This window comes from Pelobates fuscus, chromosome 2 (genome assembly GCF_036172605.1).
Source record: "Pelobates fuscus isolate aPelFus1 chromosome 2, aPelFus1.pri, whole genome shotgun sequence".
NCBI classification, from domain to species: domain Eukaryota; kingdom Metazoa; phylum Chordata; class Amphibia; order Anura; family Pelobatidae; genus Pelobates; species Pelobates fuscus.
This window is the reverse complement of record NC_086318.1, coordinates 413,662,042-413,677,398: the sequence shown is the minus strand read 5'-3', so window position 1 is coordinate 413,677,398 and position 15,357 is coordinate 413,662,042. Positions and strand designations below refer to the sequence as shown.

General features: G+C 38.9%; 1 protein-coding gene across 1 annotated transcript in view; it reads right to left on the bottom strand.

Moving 5' to 3' along the window:
* Positions 1–15,357, bottom strand: part of SPTBN1 (spectrin beta, non-erythrocytic 1) — a 140,691-nt gene that overhangs the window by 102,756 nt on the left and 22,578 nt on the right. The window contains exon 2 of the mRNA XM_063443971.1: positions 5,332–5,518. Coding sequence (XP_063300041.1) covers positions 5,332–5,473 — 142 coding nt within the window. The 5' untranslated portion in view covers positions 5,474–5,518. The remainder of the gene's footprint in view (positions 1–5,331; positions 5,519–15,357) is intronic.

The following is a 15,357-nucleotide window of genomic DNA, read 5'->3' as shown; positions in this document are numbered from 1 at the left end:
TATTCCAAAGGTCGAGGACTTCATAGCAATGGGAGGCGTTCGGTGGATGCTGGAATGCGCTGTAAGAGGTGGGTCTTGTATAACACTATTGTATCAGCTGCAATGCTTTCTACTGGGCTTGGATTAGGTTAAACACTGATAACCATGATAACCTTGACAAATTACTGTTTTAACCATGCACATCAATCATGTGAACTTGTGGCTCGAGTTATTTGTCTGCAAACGAACACTGCTTCTATGACAGGCACACAAACACTAGAAGTTTAACAGTATCGGGGATTATGAAACACCAGTCAAAACTGGCTAGAAAGCACAGTTACAGGATATAGATCTTCCATTTATTACTTCCAGTGCCATTTAACTCATTACAGGCTGGTCAGCAGTGGTCCATTAGAACACACAAGACTGGATTCAAAATTGCCCTTCGCAAGTGGGACCACAGCCCATGTAAGTGGCTGCCCAGGTGAGATTATACAATGATACAATGTGCAATATACAGTCTGCAATATTCCCAGATAAGCAGACAGAGTTATAGGGGAGAGAGGTCACGATAAAGTTCCTATCTCTTCCTCATACAGGTAGACGTGTAGCAACACTCTTAAAAAGGTAATCATTAAACATCACAGCAGCATTAATAAATGTAGTGGTCTATTTTGGTAGATTTTGTATATAGACGGAGTATGTTATAGTTAAGGGAGCCCATTCAAAGCATATTTGTTCAAAGAAGATCAGAGGACGCTGGACAGATTTTGGCTGAACTTTGGCACTTTAGCGGTTCCCATGATGCTCTGTGAGACATAGGGGGAATTGGGAAATTTTATGGCAATTGGTTTCTTAACTAGTGATATCCTTGCCAATATTCCTACTTTAACAAAAGTGGCTCTATGTAGCTTGGAACCAAAAACCCTAAACGCATAAGGTCTGCCGACACAAATTGTATGAGTGTTTTCCATTGTTGAATAGGGCCTGCTGACAGCCCTACTCTGTACATTCAGTTCATTGCACCAACTCAAACATAACATAACTTGAAGGTAATGGTAATTTCTCTGAAATGTCCATCATTAAAGAAAACATTGAAAGTCATCCATAACGGGCCTTTTTTTATTTCCATGAGATGATCCATTTTTGTTTAAATTTATATGAAAGAGTGAGATAATTACATCAAAATCTAGTTTAGATGAGACAAACCCATAACAATGATTAAAAGGGAGTCGGGGGGCATGGCCTGCGACTGCATGGAGTAGTCGCACAGACAGAGAGCGCCGCAAACCACCGAGCCTACAGCCATAAAGAACGAGCCGACAACGCACAAAAAGCAACTAAACTGGGTGCTAACTCACCCCCAGACGCAATGGCACCATCTAAACAACTAAAAATAACGGATCCGATCCGGACCGCCAAAAAAGACCGTCCGCGGCAAAAACAAGATGGCGACGCAGCTGGCTTAGATTCAATGGATACCGGTAGTCTGGCAGCCGAGGAAATAGCACTTACCCCACAGGGGGATTCCCTGGTCACTAACCACAGTCTCCACAACATGCTGCAAGACCTGAAAGAATCTCTCAGGTCAGACTTTAAGCAAATAACTAAAGAAATACGCAGGGATATCCAGGACTTGGGAGAACGCATGTGCCGCCTGGAAACCAGAACGGAGGAAATCTGCCATAACGAGGTAGTGGATCAGATACAAAAGTTAGAAGAGGAACAAGCAGCCCTAAAAATGAAAGTGGCTGACATGGAGGACAGATCCCGAAGAAACAACCTCTGTTTTAGGGGGATAGCTGACACTATCTCCACAGAAGCTCTCCCACAGTACCTACGAGCCCTCTGCTCCACCTTAGCACCTCAGCTTGAGGATGTGGCCTGGACACTGGACAGAGTACACAGGTTACCCAAGCCGGCAAGATTAACGGCGGCCGCGCCGAAAGATATCATTGCACGCTTCCACTATTATAAATCAAAGGTTATGGCCAACAGACTGAAAACCAATCAATTACAAACAAAAATTCCTTACATTGAATCTCCCTCGAAGGGTAGACCACACAACCCCCTAGATATTGTCAATGAACTAGCACAGTATTATGATAAGCTATATAATCTGAAGAACGACCCCACAACACCACAACCCAACACTAAAGACATAGAGGCCTTTCTGAAGGACATTCCCTGACCTAAAATCTCACCACAAACATGCGAACAATTAGACGCACCATTCACAGCAGATGAAATTCATAAAGCCATTCTGTCTCTGCCTAAACATAAGGTGCCGGGCCTAGACAGGCTATCCAATTACTACTACCACAAATTAGAACCAGTCTTGACACCACACCTCACCAAACTATTCAACGCCATAAAACAATCGGGAATACTTCCAACGGAGATGCTGGAAGCACACGTTGTCACCTTACCCAAGCCGGGCAAACCACCCACACAATGCGAAAATCTTCGACCCATATCCTTACTGAATGCGGACATAAAACTATATGCAAAATTGTGGGCTTCGAGACTGAAAATCCACCTTACTGGATTGGTGTCTGGTGAACAAGCGGGATTTGTCCCCGGCAGACAAGCAGGGGACAACAATAGACACTTTATTAATTTAATTAATTGGGCCACAACCAGCAATCAAACAGGTGTAGTTCTTGCACTAGATGCCGAGAAGGTGTTTGATCGCTTAAGCTGGACATATATGGAAGCTACATTGCTCAAAATGGGATTCACACGCCACACCTTAAGGGGAATTCAGGCTCTATACCAGTCTCCCTCAGCAAGGGTCTTCAACTCTGGCTTCCTATCGGACAAATTCCACATCAGTAATGGCACACGCCAGGGATGCCCACTGTCCCCATTACTATCCATTCTCTGCTTAGAACCACTTATTCACCACATCAAACAAAACCCCAGACGGGATCCACAAAATAACTATTTGCAGATGATGTGCTCGTATTTGTCTCAAACCCAATAAAATCCATCCCAAACCTGATGAATCTACTCCTGCTCTATGGGCGAGTCTCTTATTACAAGAACAACCTTAAAAAAACGCAAGCATTGCCTATCAACATATCTACTCACACACTGCAGACACTCAAAATACATCACCCCTTTGATTGGAGGAAAATCTCCCTGAAGTACTTGGGAATAAATTTGACCAAGTCGACCCCTCAATTGACTCGAGAAAACCACATCCCGATGTCCCACAAATTAGAAGCACAATTGGACAAATGGCAAGATCTGGAAATATCATGGCTGGGTAGAGTGAACACCATTAAAATGATGGCACTACCCCATGTTTTATATTTATTCCGTACCATACCAAAATACTACACAAATTCCAAAACATATTCAATGCATACATTTGGAAAAAGAAACCACTAAGAATTGCTAGGCGCCTTACGTGGCTGTCCCCACTTAAGGGCGGTCTAGGCATCCCAAACATCAGAGCATATTACAGGGCAGCAATCTTAGCTCAGGGGCTGGAGATTCTATCCCGCACCACCCAACCAATTTGGGCATCTCTAGAAAATGCTTGCATCCACCCGCACACCTTAAAATCTACCATACAATCATTTATGATATGAGACACAAACAAAATCTGTCCACTACAGAGCACAAAATTCTTAATACAAAGTTGAAGGAAATGGGCTGGCTCACTCATAGGCGCAAACAACATATTATACTTTGCCCCCATACAAACAATCTTGGATCTTTCTGACAATATCAATATGACACCATGGTGACAAAAATGCATACTAACAATATCACAGCTGGACTAAAGCCATTCCCAACCCTACAGCAGGAGTTTGCACTCCCCCCCCCCCCAAAGACGTGTTCACTTACCTTAGAGTTAGAGTTAAACATATCCTCCATACCCTACAAACCCATCAATGTGAGGAATCACAATTGACAAGTTTTGGATTACACTGCATAGGGAAAAGACCACAAACAAAATCCTTATCCCTGTGCTATTTAGCTATAAATGATAAAGACCCGCTTCTTAAACATAAATACATGGCAATGTGGGAATCAGAACTTAACATTAACATCCCTATCCCGATATGTTTACAAGCGATGCAAACGACCAAAAAAGTATTCCATAACCTGTCACACTGGGAGGCATATTGCAAAATGCGGTGGTATTTGGTGCCGACCAGACTGGCAATTATGTACACGTCAGTTTCACATACCTGCTGGAGATGTGATCTCCACAGGGGCGACATGAGGCATATCTTCTGGGACTGCACTCCTACTAAGAGGGTTTTGGCTAACCATAAGGAAAGCAATTGAGCTGATAGCGAACCAGACAATCCCACACACGCCAGAATGCTACCTGCTACATTTGTCCCCGGAACTGTTGTCGGACAAGAGTAACCATGTCCTCATACACATCTTAACGGCAGCTAAAACTAGTATAGCTAGCCATTGGAAACAGAAACACACTCCAACACCACTTGAGGTTTGGAATATGATTGAAACCATAGCTGATTATGAACGTATGGCATACAAGCTAAAAAGCCACACAGATGCATATTCTAAACACTGGGCGAGTTGGCATACGGCACGTCCAATGGTGAAAAACCTCACAGGCACGACCTAGTAGAGGTTGCTTCATTCCACACGTCACGAACAGTGCCTAAGAAGACAAACTCATCAAGGAACCCACAGGTCCACCTAACTACATTCATACAATTCACGCACATAACCGTCTACGCTACCCTGAAAGGAGTACATCCTAAACAAAAAATTATAACACCCCTATGTTCCCCCCCCCCTCTCCCCTACTTAAACTCTATAACCCCCATTACCCTCCCTATCGCTGTTAAAATGTCTGAATCATGATGTACAATATATTCTATGTAATTCACAACTTATATAAACGGACAAAAGCCGAATGTATATGACAATGTGATATGAATATATGACTATATGTAACTATTCCCCCCGCCCCTGTTTCCCACTGATTTATTTTTTCACGCTCAGTAAACAATAAAAACTATACATTGAAAAAAAAGAAAAAAAAAGGGGGGTAGTCCTATTTGGGATGCCCCATTGCAGGATGAATAGGTGTTAATTTCTATAATTGTCCTTTTTTTTTTTTACACCTCACAAATACATATTTGTTAAATATAGGAATAATTAATATTAAAAATAGCGGGAAGGGACAGTTTCCTTTTAAAACAATTGATTTTCCTATCACACAATATGGAAAGTGTGTCAATGAATTCCAATGGTTTCCACGGAGCTTGTCAACTTCTCGAGCTTTGCACCACTTCACATTTTGATCAATTTCCCCCAACCCGTCGAACATTTTAGGTTTTCCTAAAATAAACGTACCTGCTAAAGCCTTGATGCGTGATCGTTCGAACAGCCGGGCAGAGCTGTTCTCATTGTCCCATTCATCATCCCAGCGATTGTTAACATCGCTGTATTGCTGTTGGATCTCAATGTTGTCGAAGTCTGTCGCGACAGCGGTCATTCTGCGCTTACTTAACCTCTCATCAGCCTCAGCTCACACACAGATCTGTGGAAACAAAGCAGTTTGTGGTCACTGTAGCAGTCTTTATTCAAGACAGTGAGCTGTTCAACATTTACTGGACATTAAAAACCCATTGGACGATCTAATAAGACAGGACATTTGTTACATTGAATAGTTCTGGGGAAAAAAAAAAAAAAAAAAGGGAAAGCAGGGGATACATTTATTTTTATTAAAGTAATCTAAAATTGTAGACCATAATTTCACACGCAAACTAGACAATATTCCTTTTTATAAAAAGAACTTGCCATAACCCCATAGCCAATTAGATCAAAAGTCCTAAAATTATAAATTTCAGCACAGAACTGAACTACCAGCAGCTAGGTCATATCTGAAATAAAAGATAAAATGAACCAGTACGGCCTACCGAGCTAGGGGCACGGTTTTTGGAACGGAATTTGTTATTCATCATTCATTGCAGAATTAGAATGCAGAAAAGAAAGACTGTTGATCACTTAGCGAAGTGTTCCGGTTACCCTACTAAATAAGTTACCCCTTTCCACACACAATACCCAAAGGGGTTATTCAGCAAATATTACGAAGGATGTTCAGATAAACTGTTTATAGTCCCAAGATCCTCATTTTGGAGACGGCATAACCCAACAATATAAAATATATCTCTGGAACCTACTACTACACTCAGAAATATGCAGTGTCCCTGCTCTAGTTAGTTATTGGATTGACAGCCACACAGTACTTGCAAACAGCATTAAATGACCAAGTTTAAAGTGCCAATAAAAAAGCCTAAATATATACTTATTGAAGACTAAAATGATAGGCATCAGAGAGGCCAGCAAGAAGTGAAACTTTTTGCGCAAAAAAAATAAATGTTAAAAAATGCACTTCGTCTCTGGCAAATAGTCAGAGGCTATTGTGGTTGTTTTGCATAGTAGTATAAAAGCATTAAAACCAATTATACAAAGACTTACAAAAACACAAACAACACGAGGAATAGCTAATAATTCTCAAGATGTGGAATTACACATAGTAAAATAACATCTGGCGATTGTTGCCATGATACAGCTTACAACAAGAGGAGGCAACATCCAGATGTTGTGCACTACATCTACTCTGATAATTTGCCAGCTTTATGGCTGGAAGAGCATTATAGGAGATGTAGTCTACAACATCGGAAGTGCCAAAAGGTTTCCTGCCATTGGCCTAGAATGTTTAAGAGATAATTTAGATTGTCAGCTTGTTAAGTCAGGACCTCTTTATCTACTGTTCCTGTGTGTCATACACCTTGTGTGAGAATTATTTTTGTCTTGTTTACCTATTGTACAGCACCACGGAATAGGTCGGTGCTCTATAAATAACTGTAATTGAAATATATACTTAATTATCAGGGCAAGGTTATATATTGCACGTTGGTGTAAACCAGAGCTTGATAAAAAGGTTTATGAAATTTAGGAGCCAGGCAAAATTGATTGGGTGCCAAGGAAGACGCTGGTTGGGATTTGCATGGCAAGTAAGAGCACCTCAACTGGGGTCTCTCCTCGAACCCATAAGATAACGTGACAGAGAAGGCAGGACGCTAGCAGGATCTGGACATGATCACTGTTTAATTTTTTTTTCAAAATGCAAATATATGATAGGATGTGAAAGAAAATAGGGCTTGTCATGCAATATGATGCCTACAGTATGCACTCTGCGTATCAATGTAATTTAAGATTCAGTCCCAGAAGAAAATAGCCACATGCTGCAAAGCACAGCCTAATGAAACACGTAAATACATGGGATTTCTCAGAAACCCCGTACAGCTAATGGACTTCAGCAAAAAGCATCATCTTGGCCGGTTTCAGAGTAGACCGACATATGCAGAATACAAATCGATAGTGGTGGGTAACAGGACTGAATGGCAGCCAGATGATGTCTGGAAAATCTAATCCAGATATAGAAAATCATTACACATTAAAACGACCATACAGGAGAGTGCTAATCCTACAGAAAGCCAGATTAAAGAGTCACTCCAGGCTGGCGTGCCCCCCTACTATTCTATTATGGACAATGTATTAAATAAAAACAAAACTAAAATATTAAATTATATACACCATTGACAACTATACAGCATCATACTTTTTGATTCTAGGGACAGAACAGAGTTATATCGTTGCAGAGTCTATCAGTATCTGGACAGTTACTAAAAGGTACGGGTGTATATAAACAGCCTAAAATCAAGGGTTTACCTCAAAACAAGGACTATGTACACATCGCAGAACATGGTCATAGCTCTATTTCGCAGGTTCAAAAGTAATCAGACACACAGTGGTGGTCGATTATTTTCATTCAATAACTGCCTAAAAACTGCTATGCGTGGCGCCGGGCACTTGGTATGTCTGCTGGTAATGTTCGACTAGCTGTCACTGTAGACATCTACATTTTTCGTTTATTTTAGGAGCATTTCTTCATTCAGCCTAGCTTTTAGAATCACAAAGAACATGCGCTCTGCGTTGGTCAGGAAAAGGCATTTTTTGGAACTGGAAGCACTTGTTGAGTGGCATTCTTGCTTGTAACGTGATGTGCTTCCCAAATGAGTTTTGTTTTGGCATTTCCTTAGGCATTATGTGTCTCACAATTTATCCCTCAGAAGCTACGAGCCATCACATTCTTAAAAGCAGCTTGGCCACTTTTAATGTCTGTCAGAAACCAAAACCATATATTTACCTCCTCTGTGGTTCACATTTTAGACAGACTTCTTTAAATTTCCTTTCGCTCGCCACTAGTCACCACTGCTCCAGGTATTCTTTAATGTACATTTTGGCAAACTGTTACCGGTCTGTTCTTTTACCAATGGTTTACCAACTACTGATATTCATTGATACAGACTTTCTACTCTGACACAAACACTTGATATAAAGGAATTGTATTCATAAAATGTTAGAATTCTTTGGCCAATCACTATAACGGTCCTTACTGCATAAACCAACAAAAATTACAGCCTGGCTAAACAGCTGAGCATCAAATATGATTACTTTTGGTTCCTTATGTCTATATATAAAATATTTCTGTGATTATATAGAATATATGCTTTTATATTAGAGAAAACTGTGCTTTCCATTCTTAGCTATATTTTATTAAACAATGTGCTGCAATTATGGTCATCAGACCCAATATGACATTGTGTAGGGCACTTTTATGTGACGGCCATCATTATATGGCAGCTCTAGCTGGAGTACAGAGCAGGAACAAAAATACGGTAAGTACTTGGGTCACTGACCAAATACATTTTGACTGTACTGTGCTACCTCTTCTGCATGGTCTCCGGTGGTATCCAAAAAAATGTATTATCTATTTAAGATGGATTAACCTTCATTGCCGTAAACAATCAAGAATCCAGAATCTAAAACAGTTCCTGTCACTCTATGTTCCATCACACTCTTTAGGTCACTGAAGTCTGGGTTCCGTTCACTTATCCATCATGGTTTCATACTTTGAATGCTCTGTCCCACTCTGACATTGGAAAAATACAATTAAGGACCAACACCCTGTACTCTCAGTCAGTTGGTTCACATCTTTATTTTATGTTTTTACAATGTATTTTACCATCTTTAGGCTTGCAAAGTACTTTCACCCCGAGTCCCGCAGGTTGAAAATATTTTTTTTTTTTTTTTTTTTTAAATGACTCACCTATCTCTAATCTTTCACTGAAGGCCTGTGTATATATTTTTACAATTTAACAGCAGATAGAATAATCCAGGATATCACGATATGTAACTTAAGATATTTACTCCTTTCCATATAAGCTGTATACTGTAAAAAGGGGGAGTGCAATCAATATAAAGCACGCAAGCAGGAGACAAACGTCAAACCAGAACACGGGATATCATCAAGGATTAACAGATGGTCTACACATATTCTCTGCCTTTAAAAAAAAAAAAAAGGGAGTTCAATATCTGACTTGGTACAATCACACACATACATCTCTACAATAGACCGTATTCTATCCCCACTACTTACAAAACAATAAACGCTTCACAGTGCGTCTCCTGATGCAAAATGCCATTTACATAACACTAGCATAATTCTACATGCCAACATGGCTACTAGTCAATACGTTTGTATAAAATATTCGTTTTGGTTGGTTTTCTGCTATTAACTAGTGACACCAGCGTGTACAAGCACGCAGTGGAGTTTCTGGTGGGTGGACTATTAAAAATTAATTAGAGCACTTCTAGAGCAAGTATACATGCAACAATAACACTCAATAACAATTAGTGCTGATTAAACATTAAAGGAGCACAGAAAAAAAAAACAAAAAACATGAACTAAAACAAACAAGTCAAGTAACGTCTCACTGCTAAAATACGTTCAAGACGAACAAGAAAAATAAAAGGCTTACAGGTAAGAACTGAATAGGTCTGAAGATTAGAAAAATAAAAAATGTATTGGATTACTCAGTCTACAAAAGGTACACAATTCTGAGAAGGCATTCAACGTCAGACTTTTATTTTTTTTACAGAAACATAAAAAATAAGTGATGATGCTTTTCAGTTCTCCTGTATATACCACGAATGTATTCCCCCAGTCCTGAGTATTCTGTGTTATGTACGCACCCCATTCTTATGTACACTATCGCTGGGTGTAATATTTGTGATCCAAGATGCACCGCTGTCCTGATTGCTGTGGATTTATCACAATCCTGGCTCCTGGATATTTGGTGCCATAAATGAACAAAGGATGCACCTTTTACAAATTGATTTTTTTCTATGAATGGAGCGGTCAGTAAGCCAATAGCAGCCATGGCGCAGCTGCCATCAATTCAATGAATCCATGTGACGGATGGAATTGCTGGCAAGTAATACTACATACCCCATAAATGTATGAGGGACATTTCATTTACCTTCGATACTGAAATGTTTCCATTGTATGAAATGTCGGAGCCAGTTACATTTCTAGAATGGGTGTTCTAGATCTATCTAGATACAAAGTGCATCATTTATTTTTGGATGATTAGGTCTAGCAGCGTTAGACACAGGGCTTACACTAGGCACCGCAGCATTAATATATCCACCTCATTGAGGAATGTGAAAAGCAGAGAAAGAGCAAAGGCTGGAGTTTTGCAGGTAAATCATAATTACTGAAGAATTCTGTAAATACAATCACATGTCATGAACGAAACAAAACACAATAAAGACAGAAGAGAAATTAGATTTAATTTATTCCATTGAACATCCCACATGGGATTGATTTTTTATTGATTATCAGTTTCTTCTATGGAGCTAAGAAATGCCGAGTTGTGTAAATGGTAGACAGACTCACTGCAGTACGGATAACAATCTACAGCCACTACCTGTTCTACAGTGGCCGTCTATTGCCACCTGCTGGCAAAACTACTTTTTGTAAGCGCTTATATACGGTGCTGTGTAGTCCTGCATCGCCCAAACTATTCTTTTTATATTGAAATTTAACAATAACAAATATATAGGTTGTAGAAATAGTTATCCAGAGCAGTCACTGAAATTAAACAGTTCTTTATGTGCTATAATGGGCAGAGCAGATGTCCTGGTTATGTTACCCCAGTACCAGTGATAAAAAAAAAAAAAAAAAAAGTGACATAGGTCTACAATATTCTAAAAACAATATAGTACATACATACGTAACCTCTCGAACACCGAGTGTCAGGCTCCCCCTAAGGCAGTTGTTATTGGCTACATTTGTCATGATACAGTCAGTTGATGGGTATCATGGGAAACAAAGTCCATAAAAGCAGCAGTGCCGTAGACTCGCTTCTCACTGATCTATGGCATCGAGAGTATTTAATCAAGAACATCCTTTAGCCCTCCGAGTACCACAAGGCACGATAATTACTGTATGACTAGCTACAAGTATCACATTACAAATCACAGATGCACATGGCAGCCGTGGTCAGATATTAGGACGTCAGGTTATCATGTGAAAGCACTCCGATAAAGTTCTGTTTAGTTGGATTAGGTAACAGTGTCCCCTATTAAAGGGACACTATAGTCATCTGAACAACTTTAACTTAATGAATCAGTTTTGGTGTATAGAACATGCCCCTGCAGCCTCACTGCTCAATCCTCTGCCATTTAGGAGTTAAATCCTTTTGTTTATGAACCCTAGTCACACCTCCCTGCATGTGACTTGCACAGCCTTCCATAAACACTTCCTGTAAAGAGAGCCCTATTTAGGCTCTCTTTATTGAAAGTTCTGTTTAATTAATATTTTCTTATCCCCTGCTATATTAATAGCTTGCTAGACCCTGCAAGAGCCTCCTGTGTGTGATTAAAGTTCACTTTAGAGATTGAGATACAATTATTTAAGGTAAATTACATCTGTTTGAAAGTGAAACCAGTCTTTTTTGTTTTCATGCAGGCTCTGCCAATCATAGCCAGGGGAGGTGTGGCTAGGGCTGCATAAACAGAAACAAAGTGATTTAACTCCTAAATGACAGTGAATTGAGCAGTGAAATTGCAGGGGAATGATCTATACACTAAAACTGCTTTATTTAGCTAAAGTAATCTAGGTGACTATAGTGTTCCTTTAAAGCTTTACAGTGGCTAGAACCCCCTCCTAGCTCAGGAAGGCAGATCTAATAGAGAATACAGTTTCTAGAATTACCGAAAGTTCCAATTCTTTTAAATTTAGAGATTCATTTTGAGATAAATAGATGTCTCAGTAAGCAGTATAAGTTCAAAGCCTTGGTTTTGTAGGTTTCTGCTGTGTTCTCCCTAAACGTTCCCATTGTGAATTGGACGCTGCAATGTTTAAAAGACCTTTAATTCGGAAAGTTGTATCAACATATCCCAAGCCCGGTCTGTTTAGTGAACCCCAGCTCCAGTGAGGTTTTCTGCAAAGCCAAGGGGGTCCCAATAACAGCTGCAGTGCTCACACAGAGACTCTCCATTATTTAGCACAGTGGATTTTAATCATATATCGTATATATTTTTATATCTATATATCATATTAGAAGAATGTGTCACTCCAGTGGAGGAATGTATCATCAATGTCATGCACATGATTTGGGTCCATGATATAATAGAAGCAGAGAGAATGACATACGCCAGGTGCCAAAGGGGTGTGGACCTAAAAAGGTTCCATCTGGCTGATTGATAACCGGGTATTACAGATTTTTAAAAAATCTCACAAACACTTCTCAGGCCCAGATTTAGCGACTAACGGTCACTTGGTTTGGTATGGTCATTGTCAACCTTATATAATCACTAAATTTCACAAGACAATCTTATTTAAAAACGCCAGACTGTCAAACCAATATTGTCCTATTTCACATAATCGTATATTTATAAATTCCATCGGATTCCGTTATATCATCAGGTACCTAGGTACAACTACTGTATGCAAGAATGTGAAATAGGTAACATCTGTAAGGAAGGATGCCATCAAGCAGGAAAGAGGACACAGCACATGCTTCTTGGTATTATATTTGTAAAATTTTCAGTTCAAATTTTCCCATAAAAAGTCTACATTTGGGTACAGGAAAATGTTGTGAAATACATGCCCAATATAAACATGATCTCCTCCTTTGAAATGCTGACTGAGCTACAAGCAATTCCCAGTAACAGTCCAGCTGACAAACCCAGCAGCATCAGATCAAACGGAGGAACTTCGCCGTTATGGGCAATATTAGAACGCAGGACAAATGGACATCGGTGACGGACTCCATTTTGTCCACTTTACCAAACTGTGTGCACTGTTGGGTTCTCAGCTTGGTCGGAGGCCTATATTTGCGATTACGAGGTTTACATTTGAGGGAAAACCTAAAGCACATTGTGAGCATTAGGGAAAAATAAATAAATAGAAAACACACCCAAATTCCATGTTTGCTATGAAAGAATGATCACTGTACAAGCAGGAATACAATAAGTTGTGTGAATGGTTTTACCTACAGGAACATTCAATTTAAAGCAAACATTTTATTTATCTCTAAGTCCTTCTGTTGGGCTATAGACAAGTATAGCTAAACTAATTGTGAACATAACACGAATGCAAACACATCAACATGCCATTACAAAACAGAGGGTTTCCAAAGTGGAATGGTCCTTGTATGGATATTAGAAGTCTTTTTTTATACAACTTTTGTATCGAGATGTTGCTTAAAAATCAGAATTGAGTACACATTGCACTCCAAACATCTTTTCCTAAACAAAAAAAAAAAAATATATATATATATATATATATATATATATATTTATTTAATACAATGTTAAACAAAAATCTGCACACCAGTTAAGCCATAAGACTTGCTTTTCCCACAGAAATCCCAAATCTGCAGTGATGTTACAACCGCAAAGGATTCTGGGTGGGCATATGCAAATTTTTGCCTCATTCCATTTTAAACATGGATTCCTTTTAATCTGAGTTTGCAGTATACACACACACACACACGTTAGATAAAGAAAAATCTGGGTTTCATAACTAGAAGCTGTGCACAGGTTGTCTTAACACATTCGTACCACAATACTATTACAGCTATCCTATAGACTTGTAAGCTCGTTTGAGCAGGGTCCTCTTCAACCTATCGTTCCTGTAAGTTTTCTTGTAATTGTCCTATTTATAGTTAAATCCCCCCTCTCATACTATTGTAAAGTGCTGCAGAATCTGTTGGCGCTATATAAATGGCAGCAATAATAATAATAATAATAATAATAATAATAATAATTAGGGCTGGAACAGTAATTTTTGTGCTAAATTTAACAGAACTTCCTAGGTATGCCTCTAGATGGTGCTGTGGAATTCTGCTAAAGTGACACTACATAGTAGATTTACCAAACCCATTTGATGCATAACTGTACATTGTTTACACATATCCCAGGGATCGGCCACTCCCTGATTTTCCATTCATTCCTGTACGATAACTATTTATCATGCATATAAATAAAGCATTCACGTGAATTCATGTTAAATAATATTTTAGACGATCCTATTAATACCCAGCATTTTGCATTTAGCTATGTATGATATTGGTGCCTGAAATCACCTCGAAGAGTTTTATAAACCCTATGTTTCTTCAAGAGAGTGAGAAACATAATATTATGTTAAAGGATTGGCAATAAAGTGGGCTGCAGTGGTTATGGTGCTTACATTATTCCTTCAAAACTATTGAAAAAAAAATTTAAAGAACCACTTACACTGTATGGGGAAAGGGCTGCAACTTCAGGTTAGTATGTATTTTAGAAATAGTTTGCACAGTTTATTAAATGCAAAAAAATTATTTGAATAAAGCTTTTTCTTTTTTAATTAGGGAACTGCTTTTGCTAGTAGCGAATACTCTAACTCTGATTGAAGTTTCCATCTTGACCATTTTATCAGGTTTTTTTTGTATAAACAAAAATTTCTAATTTTAAACATCATGGATTTGAAGTTATATATAAAAAAAATAAAAAAAATCCAAAAAACAAAACCAAAAAAAACCTCACTTTAAAATTGCTCAATGTCTGATGAGATTAACAGCATTCCATAAAGGTCAACATTTACAATATATATAGCGGATATCAAGGACAGACTAAAAGTGTTGACAGAATGATTCTACCCCGACATCCTACATTAGCTAAAGTAATGGTCAATACCTTTAATGGGCCAGTTATTTCCTGCCTGATGACTTAAGCACTTGAGTTCAGTGATAAAAGGCGTATTTTAGCCCAGTAAGCCGGCAATATTCATGGCTCTCTGTTTGTGGGTGCTGGCCTTTTTAAACATTCGGTAATCTTGCAAAAGTAAACTTGCTGTTCAAGCATCACATTAGATCAAAGCAGAGTTTATGGCATAAAATAATGATACATATTAATATCTGTAAATAAAATATTCTGATATAGCAAAATAGGATTACTACACTAACCACATGTCCTAAA